This window comes from Macrotis lagotis, chromosome 1, assembly GCF_037893015.1.
Source record: "Macrotis lagotis isolate mMagLag1 chromosome 1, bilby.v1.9.chrom.fasta, whole genome shotgun sequence".
Taxonomy (NCBI): Eukaryota; Metazoa; Chordata; class Mammalia; order Peramelemorphia; family Peramelidae; genus Macrotis; species Macrotis lagotis.
In genome coordinates this window covers 838,416,813-838,431,399 of record NC_133658.1, presented here as the reverse complement: position 1 = coordinate 838,431,399, position 14,587 = coordinate 838,416,813, and the positions used below count along the sequence as shown (strand labels likewise).

At 36.0% G+C, this 14,587-nt stretch overlaps 1 protein-coding gene and 1 pseudogene across 1 annotated transcript; both read right to left on the bottom strand.

Moving 5' to 3' along the window:
* Nucleotides 1–1,435: 1,435 nt before the first annotated feature.
* On the bottom strand, nucleotides 1,436–1,997 carry LOC141508615 (fatty acid-binding protein 5-like; annotated as a pseudogene).
* A 5,628-nt stretch (nucleotides 1,998–7,625) lies between these two features.
* Nucleotides 7,626–8,618, bottom strand: LOC141508606 (olfactory receptor 52I1-like). The gene has a single exon (XM_074217390.1). The coding sequence runs from the start codon at nucleotides 8,616–8,618 to the stop codon at nucleotides 7,626–7,628; it is 993 nt and encodes a 330-aa protein (XP_074073491.1).
* Between the last annotated feature and the right edge of the window lie 5,969 nt (nucleotides 8,619–14,587).

Sequence of the window (14,587 nt, the reverse complement as noted above, 5' to 3'; positions counted from 1 at the left end):
GCTGCCTCTGTGTTTCTGATCCACCGGGTCAGAATCCTTGCAGGCCAGCTACCCTGGCCAATCTCAACGGTTTTGTTTTTTTTTGTTTGTTTGTTTGTTTTTGCTAAAGAAGCCTTTCCCCTGAAGGGGGCTGGAGGCTTTTGGCTTTAAGTTCTCTCAAGTGGCCTGCCTCCATTTCGCTTGTCTGGACGATGCCATAGAGGCATTTGAAGTCTCCAGGCACGGTCCTTGTCTACTAACAAGATATTGAGTCGCCAAATCCAACCTCTTACTAGGAAGAAAATGAAAAATCAGGATTAAAGATGAAATACGTCGGGTCAGAATTCAGTTGCGCTGTCGAATTCTCTCTGGTTTCCCTCCCTCCGGCTCAATTTCCCTTCTCTGCAATCTTCCCTCTCACATTGCTTAGCTGACTCGCCTTGGTTGGGGTCTGACTAGGTCAGACACGTGACGGAACCTGGGCAGGCAGTCACCACAGCTGCTTCCCAGCTACCATTTTGGGAAGCCAAGTGGAAAGTGCAAGTGCCATGGATGCCTCCTCTTTAGAAGACTATCATGCCTGCATTGGAACATGTCCCTGTTATTCGCCCTACATAGAGGACAGCCTCTTTTCCCTCCTAACCCTCAGGATGGGCACAACCACATAACTCCTCCTGCCCTCAGCTGGTCAATCTAAGCCATAACGTCACTGACTGATGGGAGGTGGTCTTCCTCTAGCAGTCTTGGTTATGATATCCTTGCCCTTCCTTCTGCTCACTTGTCTCAACCAGCCATTTGGGACAGCAGCTTCTTGCACCGCAATGGAAGGTTTTTCGTCTTTCCTTTGAATTGCGTTCTTTTCAGTATATCATAGTAGTGGTAGGAATCGAAGTAGGAGTAGTCGGTTAGGAATAGTACTCATAATAAGTAGTAGTGGTGGTAGTAGTAGTAGTAGCAGCAGCAGCAGCAGCAGTAGAAATAGAAATATACTTATTAATAACCTCCTAGCAATCTTTATAAGTCCTTTCCCTCCGAGGTGCCTACAAGAGAATCATAGTTCCTTTGTCATTAATTATTTTCATCGTGTACCAGAAAACCCCTCCCTCTCAGAACTCAATATCACTAACTACCAAAGAAAGAAGCTTAAATACACAAAATAACTTAATTTGAAAAATTGAGAATTATCCCTTTGGTGTCAAGGGTGAAGTAGGGGTGGGGATGAGAGATGTAATGTTTTTTTTAGTAACTGCACAATTCTTTATTTACTAGCAAAACACTTCTAATGGCATCAATGCTTGGAAACAAAAGTGTTTGCATGTAGTCAACCACTGAAATATGAGAGCACAGAAAGGAAAAGAAGAAGAAAAAGGAAGAATGCTTGTTTGGAGAGTTTGTTCATTGAATTGAGCTGGTGCATTCATAACAGCTAATTCCACATGAAGATGGAATTTCTTTATTAGGCCTTCTCATAGACCCTCTGGCAAGTCACACCATTCATAACATAGTCCACCAATAACTTTCCATTTTCTATTTTCCTTGTTATTGTGCTTTCCTTGCCATCCCATGTCTAGTGTTGGATAAATGCATCATTGTTTTTGCAAGGCAAATAGGGTTCAGTGGTTTGCCCAAGGCCACACAGCTAGGTAATTGTCAAGTGTCTGAGACTGGATTTGAACCCAGCTACTCCTGACTCCAGGGCCAGTGGTTTATCCACTGTGCCCCCTAGCCACCCCATCAATGCATCATTTTCAAGGGTACAAAGAGTCTGAGTTTTCCTGCAAACAGCTGTGTTTTCTTCAAACTTCTAACCAATTTTCAAAGTGAATTGTGTAATTTTTTATGGTGCTCTCAGTCTTAATGGTAACTACATCCCCACTTTCAGAGATTATAACATTCAATTTGGTCACTTGGGCCATTTTCCTCAGGGCCATTCCCATTCCCAATTCCTTCATGTACTCTTCATATCCTTTACTTTCCCCGAGGTGCCGTTTGCCCACCAGCTGATCGAGAAGGGCCATGGTGACTTCAGGAGAGAAGAGGAGGGAAGAAACCCTGAGAAGAGAGCAGATGCTAAGAAGCAGATGAGAGGTGTGCCAGATCTACTTTTTATAGAAGAGAAAACTTAGAAGGAATTCTTTTTATTTTTTAATTGATACTTTCTTTTGTTTTTCCAATAATAAGTTATGAAATGTTTTCAACATTCATCCATTTGCTCACCCTCCTCCCATTGGTTGCAAAAGTCTGGTAAAAGTTGTACATGTACATTAACATATTTACGTATTAGTCATTTTGTGTATGAGGAATTTGGACTAAGGGAAAAGAAAGAAAACCATTGGATAGGAATGAAAAATGTAAGAGAGGTCTTTTAAAATGAACTTAATATCCATTCAGATTCTGTTGCTGTTTTTTTGTTATTGTTCATTTTATTGTTTGTTTTTTTTTTCCTCAGGATGTGGATGGCATTTTATAAACAGGTGTCCTAGGGTTTCCCTAGATCACTGATGAGAGGAATTCCATCCATCATTATTCATCAAAACACAATGCTGTTGTTATTGTGTAGTATGTTAACCTTGATTCTGCTCCCTTGAAGACCATGATATCAATTAAGTGATGCCATGACATCCAGCTGTAATGGATTTTAGTGAGTGGGTTGTTGTGTTAAATCACCAGCTTCCCTTTCTCCTCAGGAGTCATCTGGGTCCATCGGCCAGTTATGGATCAGGACAACTGAAAACAGGTCAGATTTCAACTCAGGATATCCTAACTTCAGGCTTATTGCATTCACTGCACCATCTAGCAAAGGGGATGTAACATAAAGCAAACAATACGTCTTTGCTATCATGTCTAGTCACATGCTGAATTTCTCCACCTGACCATTGATACTTCAAAGAAAATCTCATTATCTTCCATACTATCCTTCCCATTCCATAATTTTGTTGAACTGTTCCTTTTTTGCAAAGCAATGGGGTTAAGTGACTTGCCTAGCTAAATAAATATTAAGTATCAGAGGCCAGATTTGGACTCAAGTCCTCTTGATTCCATGCCACCTATCCACTGTGCCACCTAGTTGCCCTGTTCTTTTCCTTCTACAACCAAACTCCCTCTCTACCTAGGTTTGAAATCTCTTTTAGTCATGTTATACTCACCTGGACTCAATAACTGAGTGAGAAAAATGCAATGGCACTATTTATGATCTACCTCTTTGTTTCTCTACTCAAATTAACCCATATGAAAAACAAAGAAGCTTTGACTCTAAGAGAGGCAATAAAATCGTCTCCTAATTGGCTTTCCTACACCTGATTTCTTTCCTCTCTCTTATCCCTTACATAGTTTTTGAAGTAATCTTCCTAACATAGAACTGATCACAGTACTTTCTAGTTCAAAAACCTTCACTGGCTCCCTATTGTGATGTGATAATTAACCTGACATCTGAAGGATCATCCATTATTTGCTTTCTGCTTCTCTTTCCAGCCTTTTTACCACTTTTCCCCTTTGTGCGTCCTATTTTTTTTTAGGTTTTTGCAAGGCACATGGGGTTAAGGGGCTTGCCCAAGGCCACACAGCTAGGCAATTAGCATCCTATTTTCTGTGCAAAATATTCTGGATTACTAAATGTTCCTTAATCTTAGTTTCATTTGGTATTAATCATTTCCAGAAATCATACAAAACAAATAGCATTTTAAAAGTATTTATTATTGGCAAAGTACTATTGTAAAATCAATTAATTGAAATCTGTATGTAATCCTAGATCTAGAGGTGTAAGGTGAAGTACAATATTAATATTCCTTGACAACTTTTTGGTCCCCAAGAAACTTTGGCTTACACTTCTAAGTCTGGGAACAATCTGATAGGACTCAAACAATTGACTCTGGGGTCAGAAGATATACCATAAATTTTATCTGAGGCTCACCAGATGTTCTTGTTAATCTAATCCTTTTGCTGTACCTGCAAATTCCTGCTTCATCACAATACTGCCTCCCCCTTCCCAGATGCAGTTGGAGCTGTAAGATAGTAAACTTCACTCCACCTAAACTCCCCAGTACATGGCTACACTTTACCACAGAAAACATGTTAGATACAAGGCAGACCCTAACCTGTCTTCTGTCTTTTATTGGTCTCCTTTCTATACTATGCCACATGTGTGCAATAGTCGGACAAGGAAATATATCTAACTGCCATTTTTGCTTCTGTACCTTGCATACCCATGATAACCCTCCCCCAATAGTGTAAATACCTTATTCTTTGGACATCCAGTGCTGCCAGATTTGGGATTTAGTTCCTAGAACCCCCTGGGCTAATAAACTCCACTTTTAAATTTTGGTCTCCGTCTTACTTTTTGGGCACAACATTGGGATCCACAAAGACCATCTAGTTCAGCCATCTCATTTTACGGTTGTGGGAATTGAAGTCCATGGCGGATTGAATGGGTCTTTCAAAGTCATACAGGTAGTACAGATCAGAGACAGGATTTGAACCCAGATTCTCTGACTTCAGGAGGAGTTTTGTTTTATATTTTTGCAAGGCAATGGGATTAAGTGGCTTGCCCAAGGCCACACAGCTAGGTAATTATTAAGTGTCTAAACTGGATTTGAACTCAGGGACTCCTGACTCCAGGGCCAGTGCTCTATGCACTGCGCCACCTAGCTGCCCTGGAGGAGTTAATGTACTATGATGTTATCTTCCTTCAAGGCTCAGAGCCCTTCCCCCATGAAACTTTCCTTCATTACCTTGCCCAGTTAAATTGGCCTCTCCCTCAAATTCTTCTTCTTACAAAGCTTAAACTTTCCTCCTCTCTGAGTACTCTTCAGTCCAGTAATACTGACATTGTTTTTGCTTTTCTTTGCATCTCCAGGGCCTAACATGTTTTTTGAATTTAGAAAGTATTTATTAAATGCTGGCTGATGTTGAAGGTGAGCTGTAATAAAAGGAAAATGTGATGACAAGGAAGATACCTAGGAATATTTTTTTTAAGATCCTGCCCTCAAGAAACTTCTGGTCTGTAAATGGGATTTGATAGTTTTGTTGTTTAGCTTCATATTCTGAGAGTCTTGCCCAAATATTATTTCTACTATGTTTTCATCTCATCAATACAGATACAGTCATCTTTGGCCCAATTCAAAAGCTTTCACACCTTGTTGTCCTATGGCCTTTTTGTGTGTTTTTAAATCTTCCACATTGAGTTCATGCAATGTTTTTGTGTTCCTCATTTTACTTGCTTTGTACTTTATGAAAAATAGTGAACTTTTGCATTGGACTCTTTCTATTTTATCTTTACTCCTGGAAAATGGTCAGCCCACTTGCATCACCAGTCAAGAATTCCACTAATAATGGTTTGTATATAATAGGAGCTTAATCAATTAATTCATCAATCAAACAGACTTCAGGTTTTGTGCTAGGCTCTTTGAATAAAAAAGGCAGGATAAAAATAGCCCTTGCCCTCATGGTGTTTACAATGTATTGCAAAATACATGTTCCCATATAAAAGAAAACATGTTAAAAATTAAAACAAGGTAATCAGGGGAGCACTAAAACCTGAGGTTGGGGAAAGGGTAGGAATAAAGACTAGTTTTGAAGAAAAGGGATTCTTCATAAAAAAGCTTTAAATGAATAGGGTAGAATTAAATTGAATTAGAGAAAAAGCCATATTTCCTTGTTTAGCTTCCAACTTCCAATTCCTCTTCTCAAAACTTTGACAAAGTTGAGAGAAGGTCAAGGAAAGAAAATGAATGTTCAAGTCCTTTACACTCAATTGCAGAAATGCCTGTCATAGTCATTTTTCAATTAGTACATTTACAACTTGTTACTTTGTAAAGTAATTTAAATTTACCCAATAGATAAAATTATTAGCAGATATTCATATATATAATAATAAATACCCCGTTTCTCAAAACCTTTGAATTGGACAGGAGTAGATAGGGGTGTTATGAGGTTCAAAGGAGATAATAGTTGTAAATTCCATTTCAAAATTTAAAGTATGATATAAATTTCTGTTTTCATCATCATCATCATCATCATCATCATCATCATCATCATCATCATCATCATCAGTATTATCTTAAAATTACCAGGTCTCCAGTCTGATGATGACCTAATTCTCTCAATTTATTATTGCACATTTGCAAAGTTCAAGCAATATTGATAGAGAAATTTAGGGTTTTTCTGGTATATACATATATATATATATATATACATATATATGTATTTTATATATATATAGGAATGTTTTATATATATATATATAGGTTATATATATAGATCTGGTATATATATACATACATATATATATATATATATATATATATATATAAAATCTATAACAATTGGGGATATGGGAGCAATACATGCACACATACACAACTTTTATCTGCATCAGTAATGCAGACTATTAATTATAATTAGCAATACCTTCTTAAATTAAGAAAATAAAAAAACTAAAAAGTCACCATGATTTGTATTTTCAATTTCTATACTATAAATTCTTATACTAGACATTTAACAATTAGGTTGCTGGTTAGAGCTAGCTCCAGTCTGCCCCCTGGATGTCTAGTATTCTCTGTCTAGAATTCTCTGCCTTTTCATATTTACCTCTTAAAAATCTCTATCTTTTTTCAAAACGTTGAGTGAAAGCTACCTAGCACTTAGTATTCCCTACAATGGTTATTTTCCCATCAATTCTGGACATATCTTGTATTTAACTATTTTCCTGCTGTCTTCTTTGCATTCAAATTCCTTGAGGGCAGGGACTGTTTTTTATCTTTCTTTGTATAACCTTTCACTTAAACACTAACTGGCAAATAATGAACACTGAATATATTCTTCTTGCTTGGCAGATGATTAATTTTCCAGTATCACAGAATGTCAAAATTTGAAAAGGACCTCAAAGTCTAAGTCCAAATATACTTGTATAAGAATCTCTTCTATAGCATACAGAATAAATGGTCATCCAGTCTCTGCCTAAATATTCCCAATGAAAAGGAAGATGAAATTACTATTATATCATTGCTGTGAATATTTGAATTCATATATTCATATTAATTCTTTTTTTTGCAAGGCAATGGGTTTAAGTGTCTTGCCCAAGGCCACACATCTAGGTAATTATTAAGTGTCTGAGGCCCAATTTGAACTCAGGCACTCCTGACTCCATATTCATATTAATTCTTAAATAAATTCATGCATAGTTAGAATACATTAATATTCCAATATGTTCATGTTCCAACATTTTATCTATTCCCCAATTTACACCCCATTGGGTGTAAGATGGATCGCAATGGACTGATTTTTTAATATAATTTTGAAATCTGTGACACATTATGATTAAAATCATTTAAAATAGATCTCAAACAGGTCCTGATAACTCTAGGAAGTAAATATAGGAGGATTGGAATAGTGATGGACAATTGTGTGTGTAAAGTCCCTCAAAGGAGTATTTGCAATTCAAAAGGAATTAGCAGGAGATGCTCGAAGATTAAAAAACCATTCATTATTCAAGACTATAAATGTTATCATTAGTGTGCAAAAAGACTTAGGAAACATTGCTGCACTTATCTGGATTCAGTTGGAAATTAAGGCAAAATTTCAGTATTCTAATTTATTCTTCTGTCTGTGCTCCTGATGGGGATCTAGTATATCATATGGCAAACACCTGCTTAGGTCTTTTCTTTTTCTTGGGAATTCAGACAATTAGAACCTGTGAGAGTGATGGCCATTGCATTCCATACCCTCTCCCGTATCCTCTTGGTCTTCAGGCCATAGATGAGAGGATTTAGCATAGGCGGGATAACTAGGTAAAAATCAGCCAGCAGTACCTGAGCATGTAGGGGCACCATGTCCTGCCCCAACCAAGCCATGTAGATGGATACCATAGCAGGTAGGTAGTAAAGGACCATGACACTCACATGGGAACCACATGTACTGAGTGCTTTGAATCGAGCATCCTGGGAAGACAGGTTGAACACAGCTCGGAGGATCAGACTATAGGAAGTAGCTATGAAAGTCACATCAAAGCCTACAATGATAAAGGAAGCAGTCAAGCTATAGAGACTGCTGGGCATATGGTCAGCACATGCTAATTTGGCTACAGCCATGTGCTCACAGTAAGAATGAAGTATTACATGGGAACTGCAATAGGGAAGATGAACTACCAACCAGCTCAGTGGAGTCATGACCATAATTGCTCTTACCATAATGGCCACACCAATGCCCAGCATTGTCTGTGGGGTGAGAATGGTCTGGTAGTGCAAGGGTTTGCAAATGGCCACATACCGGTCAAAGGCCATTGACAGAAGCAACCCTGTCTCTATAGCTGTTGCTGCATGGACAATGTACATCTGAATGAAGCAGGCAGCAAAGCTAATTATACCATTGCCTAAAAAGAAAATAGTCAACATTTTTGGAGCAACAGAAGTTGACATGACAATGTCTACAGCAGCTAAGACACATAAAAAATAGTACATGGGCTCATGCAAGCCTGGGTCAGCCCAGATCACAGTCAGGATAAGGATGTTCCCTAGTAGGGCCACAGTGTACATGACACTCAGTGGAACTGCCAGCCAAAGATGGACTGCCTCCAAGCCTGGGACACCCACAAGGATGAAAGTGGCAGCATTTGGTGATGTGTAGTTGAAGTGAGAGCCCAGCATCACAGGTGCAAATTCTTTACTGTGGCTAGAAAGACAAAGTTCATCAGAGAACAAAGACTAGAGACAATATTCTGAATGTGGTCTTGAAATATTATGTAGATCTTGTCTGTTACTATGTAATTTTGCCTGACTTATTTCTGGTTATTCTGAGATCCTGGCCAATGTAGGAGACCTCGAACAAGAATAGTTTAGGATTCCTGCCCCTGATTTGCTAGCATCTTTCAGTATCATCTACCCAGACATGTTTCATTTTCTAGTTCAGCTCTCCTTACAAAACTAAGTAGTAGAACATGAAAATGAGAGACATGGGGAATGTATCTTCTACAACTGCCTTTATCCACTCCAAATTATCTAACTAATAACCTGCTCCACCCCTCAGGATTTTGCTTTCTTCCTAAAATGTTGCCAGTTATATTTTTTGTCTATTTCCAAACCATCTGTAGAATGACATCTAATTTCATTTGTCACTGATTCTACTCTATCCAAAGTTACCAAGGATCTTTTATTTTCTCAGTTTTTAAACATTTTTATTTAAAGTTTTGAGTTCCAAATTCTTTCCCTCCTTCTTCTATCCCTTCCCTGAAGTATTAAACAATAAGATATAGATTATACATGCAAAGTTCATAAATCATTTATTAGTCATTTTGTACAAGAAAACAAATAAAATAAAAAAATAAAAATGAACAATAGCAGATTTAAGTCTATATTCAATAAATATAAATTCTCCCTCTGGAGGGGATAATATTCTTCATCATTAGTCCTTTGGGAATGTTTTAGATCATTGTACTGCTGAGACTAGTTAAGTCATTCACAATTCCTCATTGAACAACATTGCTGTTACTGTGTGCAATGTTCTCTTGGTTTTGTTCACTACACTATGCATCAGTTCATATAAGTTTTCCTGTTTTTTTAAAACATCCTGTTTGCCAATAATCTCTTAATTGCTAGTTAGGCCTTTTCTCAGTCCTGATCCTTTTTCCACTTTTCTCCAAACTGATATTTCTGACCACCTTCCTTGACTATACTCTTTTTAATATTTTTAGGGTCACTGCTCACACTTTGTTCTCCCAAACTCTGTCATTGCTATTTCTTTTTTCCCCTATACTAACTCAATTGATAATTGGTGGTTGATTAGATCATATATATGATAAAGAAATAAATCAGTATAAGTTAAGATATATATGTTCATAGATGAATGTATATATGTATAATGCCCCAGATTTATTTTCCTATGCTCATCCTCTTTTATGAACCCCAGGCCCATATTAAAAACTATTAAATTGATCTTTTGGACTTCATAATTCATCAGGATCTCAAACTCTACATATTCAAACATTATTTTTCCTCTCTGCATTCCTAACATCACTTTTATTGTTAAGCATTTTGCCTGTGTAATAGTCACACAAACTCTAGATCCTAGCATCTTCATTAATTTCTCTTTTTTGATCCATGTATTCAAGTGGTTGCCACATCTTATAATTTTCATATTTACAGTTTTTCTCCTCTCTGTCACCTACTCTCCACTAACAATCCAATCCATCATCCCAGTTTAGACTATTATCACTCCTGCCTGAACTACTACAATAGTCTTTAAACTGACCTCCCTGTCAGCAGTCTTCCACAAGGCTATCAAGAGATTTTCCTCAAGTATAGGTCTGCCCAGTTTATGTTACCTCCTGCATCAAATTTAAAGTCCTCTATTTAGAATTTAAAACTTTTCAACCTAATTTCTTCCTATCATTTTAGTCTTCATTTTTTCCTTTCTTCTTTCTTGTCTCCAATGGCTACTTCTTGCTTTCTCATGATCTTCTAGTATAAACTTTGTGATATAATTTTCCTTATATATTTTGTGTTTCTCAGATACAAAACCCTGCCCCTTTTCACTTACTGTCCTGAAAACCAATAAAAATCTTCTTGTTCACTTTCCACCTCTCAGTTCCCTAGACTTCTTCCAAGTTCAAACACAATTCCACCTTGTACAGGAGACCTTTCATTATGTTCTCTTTGCCCCACTCCTCCATCATATGCATGTTAAAAATATATATACATATGTGTATGTATGTGTGTATATGCATGTATTGCATATATATTGCATTTGTGTCCCTCTATATAATGTAAACTTCTTGAGGACATGAACCATGATTTTGCTTTTCTTAGTATAGGTCCTAGCCCATAGAAAGAACTTGATAAATACTTGCTACTGACTGATAAAAACATATGTGAACCCCACATAAAGAGAATAGAGTACCATATTTGAAATCAAATGATCTGGTTTCAAATATCTCCCTTGTTGAATGCTTCCTAGTTATGTATTACTTGAACAAACTATTTATTAGACTTCATTTTCCACATCTATAAATTGGTTTGGAGAAATCATCACTAAGATCTCTTACAAGCTCTAAGTCTATACCCCTACCTAGTTATGTGCATTTTATGAGATCAATATTAAAGATCTCCAAATTAAACTTTAATGGTGTACTTTTGATCTCATAAGGGAGGATATCTCTGTGTTTGAGTTGCTTCCTGGTTTCTGATGCCCTCAATTCTCTGGACTAAAGCCCAGAGAAAATCAGAATTAAAGAATATCAGGTGTGATTTCTACTTCTAATGTGAATTAGGGGTAAAAAGATGACACAGTGGGGAAGGACAGTAATCAAGAAAAAGCAGTTTTAAAAAAGAATTAGAGATTTTTATTAGTAAAATTTTTTTTAACTGAGTAGAATACAATTAGGTCAAATTCAATTAGATAAAAAGATCATATATACTGTCCAGTTTCCTGCCTCCTAATTCTTCTCCCCAAGGCTTTAACAAAGTTAAAAGGAAGAAATGGAAAGGAAGTGAATGGTCAAGTCTTTATAACCAACAGAAGAGATCTCCATACTTGTTATTTTCAAGTTTGTGGATTTTTAGCCTGTTAACATTGCAAAGCAATTTAAATTCTTTATCAACGAGAAAGCCTGATTAGCATATACTTAGATATTTACATATATATATATATACATATACATACATGTAATTTTCCTCACCTTTTAGAACTTTCTTGACAGCAGATAGTCTTCCTTTTTGTCTTAGTAGTCTCACATCTAGCATAGTAAGGGACACATTTTGGAAGAAGCAGGAGTCCAGAGATAGAAGACCTGTAATTTCAAAGACATAGGGAAATCTCAGTAAAGAAATTTTGTATATCAATGCAAATAGAGATGTATACTTTTAGAGTTGTCTCAAGAACTTGAGAGAATAGGTGATTTGTACATGATCAAACATCCAAGTATATGTCAAAGGTGGAGCTTGAAACCAATGTCTTCTTGGCATTGGTACAAGCTGCTTATGTGTCTGGTATATAGTAGATACTTAATAAATTCTTCTTGAATTGAACTCAATCTAATTGAATTTCATTACCATATGTTGGTTGCAAGGATCACTCTCATCAAGTCTCAGCTGAATGTACTTCTTTGCCTATTCTCTATAAATTTATGCTTAGAATTTGAAGTTGTATATACTAATACAGCTCTTCTTCTAAGATATACCTCATGTAAACAAAGGTAAAAAGTGGTAGAGTCAGAATTTGAACCCAGAATATCTGATTACAGATCTTGGACAATTTCTATTAGGGTTAGGCTTCCAAAATAATAAATTGGTTTATTTTTGTTAGTATATTAATAAATAAATTCATGAAAGCTACAGCTGACTGACTATATATTTGATTTATTCAAAAATGTCATCTAATGGTCATTAAGATGATCCCCTTTTCTATATGATCCACGTTTTCAGAGTAGTGTTTGTTTAAATGTACCTCCTTTTAAATTTCATCCTGAGAAGTGAGAAGTAAATTAAATTTCCCTCCTGCCAGTCGGTCTTCATTCATTCATGTTTCATCATTTTTTAGCAAACAGTCAAACATTCAAATTGAATTTCTCTGGGCTATGTCCAATTCCATTTTGTAATAAGGGAAGTAACAACCAACAGAAACTACTCCAGGTACAGGCACACCTTAGTGACTATTAAGAGGTCAAGAGAAGTTTGTTTCCCCTAGGATATATATTTCTGCCCATGCCAGATGTGATTGCCATTTCACAACAAGTAGGTTCAATATCTCAAACAGGAGGAAAGATATTTAGTAGATGTTGTTAAGAAAGTCAGACTTAAAGAGTTCAATGTTAACAACTTTAGGTGTTATTTGAAATATTATTCTATCAATATACTACCTGACATATGTCAGGCCAACTTTTTGCCATTCCATTACATGTCTCTTTGAATTCTCAGGTAATACCAGACCTGACTAGACTCCATCACTTGGGAAAACTTGGAGATGTTAATGTATACCATGTATTACAAGTCATTAAAAAAACCTTAAAGTGATGTAAAATATCCTGAGGGAGTGAAGAAGAAAAAAAGTCACTGTATGGAACAGAAATGAGTGCATTGCTCTCAAATTTCCATCCTGAAAAGACAAAAGCAACACATTGTGCTATATAGTTTCATAGTGATTTTACTTGTGAAAAACCATCATTAAAATATTTAATCTTAATTAAGACTTTTTTAAAAATCAGAAGCTGCCTTCACTGGTTCCCCAGGATCCATGTAGCAACATTATAGTGAAACCAAGTAGTTTATTTAGCCTTGTTTTCCTGACAGAAACTACATGTAATATATGCAAATTAATGAAGGAACTATGACTTTATCAGAAAAGGGAACTTCTTTTACTAACATAGATCACAATGACTATTTATGATTTAGGAGATAATTCCTAAGGAAGTACCTATTTATGATATATTTTAGAATACAGTTATCCTACCTAACAACTGGTCCCAGATGGATAGTAAACTCACTAACCTGTAGCTCTCAAGTTTGCTTCTTCAACTCTTTTTAAAAAAATTATATAGATATGAGACAAAGGGCTAGAGGACATTTATCTGTGAAATCAGATTATGCAAAAAGGTTCCCACAATTATTCCTTCATGATTGCTTGATGTAAAAATTCTCTGAGATCACCATTAGCATCAATCTAAAAAGAAGGCAAAAGATTAAATCACTAGAACCAAATGGTTTACAAAAACACTTTCATTTAGTTTTCTTTTCATAGTCAAATTAATCCAAAATGACAATGACATACATCACTCACCAACAATTTAGATAGCAGTGGGGGAAGGATTAGTAGTAAATTAATCTGAAAATATGTGATATTTTTGAGGGAAATAAGGCAGAACACACATTTCAGTGATATTATGGGATAAACTTGAAAGAGCAAGTGATGATCATAATATCTGAGAGTTGGAAAGACTTTGAGATCTTATATGGAGTTCATATCCAAAGAGAACTCTTCATAGTATCCCTGACAATTTATTATTCCATATTGTGTTTGAAGACTTCCAAAACTGAAAATTTATCACCTTACAAAAATAGGATATTCTAAACACGAAGAGTTGTAAACATTATGAACTGGTCTTTAAAGGAAACTGAAATCTGACTTTTTGCATTGGATGATCACCAGTTCTGCTTTTATTGCTTAGCTCAGCCAATATTTCACATGACTTCCCCTCAGATATTTTTTAAAAGTTATCCTATTCATTATAAATATTTACTTCTTCAAGATAAACTTTGCCAATTGCTTTTTAACATTCCTCATAAGACATGATATTGATTCCCTTTAATGTACAACTTGAAATTATATGTGCTTTAGTTTTTCCAATTTATTTTCAAAAATAGCAATTGCCAGACTTCAACAGCTAGAGATTTTCCAACTTGAAATCAGTAGCTACATTTTACAATAAGAATGCATTTCAATATAAATGTGCAGTCATATTCAGTCTCTTTTTTTTAACAACCATCCTTTGTACCAGACCTGAAGCAAGACAATCAGAGACAGAGGCCAGGCTTTCTTGGATGATAAAGTGAATGTATTGATTTCCCCTTCACAGAATACAATTGTCTCCCAAGACTAGTAGATGACTCATTGTGAAATCAGAATG

Excerpts from the sequence above, each read along its gene's own strand:
- LOC141508606 (XM_074217390.1), bottom strand. The coding sequence starts at position 8,618 with ATGCTGGGCTCTCACTTCAACTACACATCACCAAATGCTGCCACTTTC.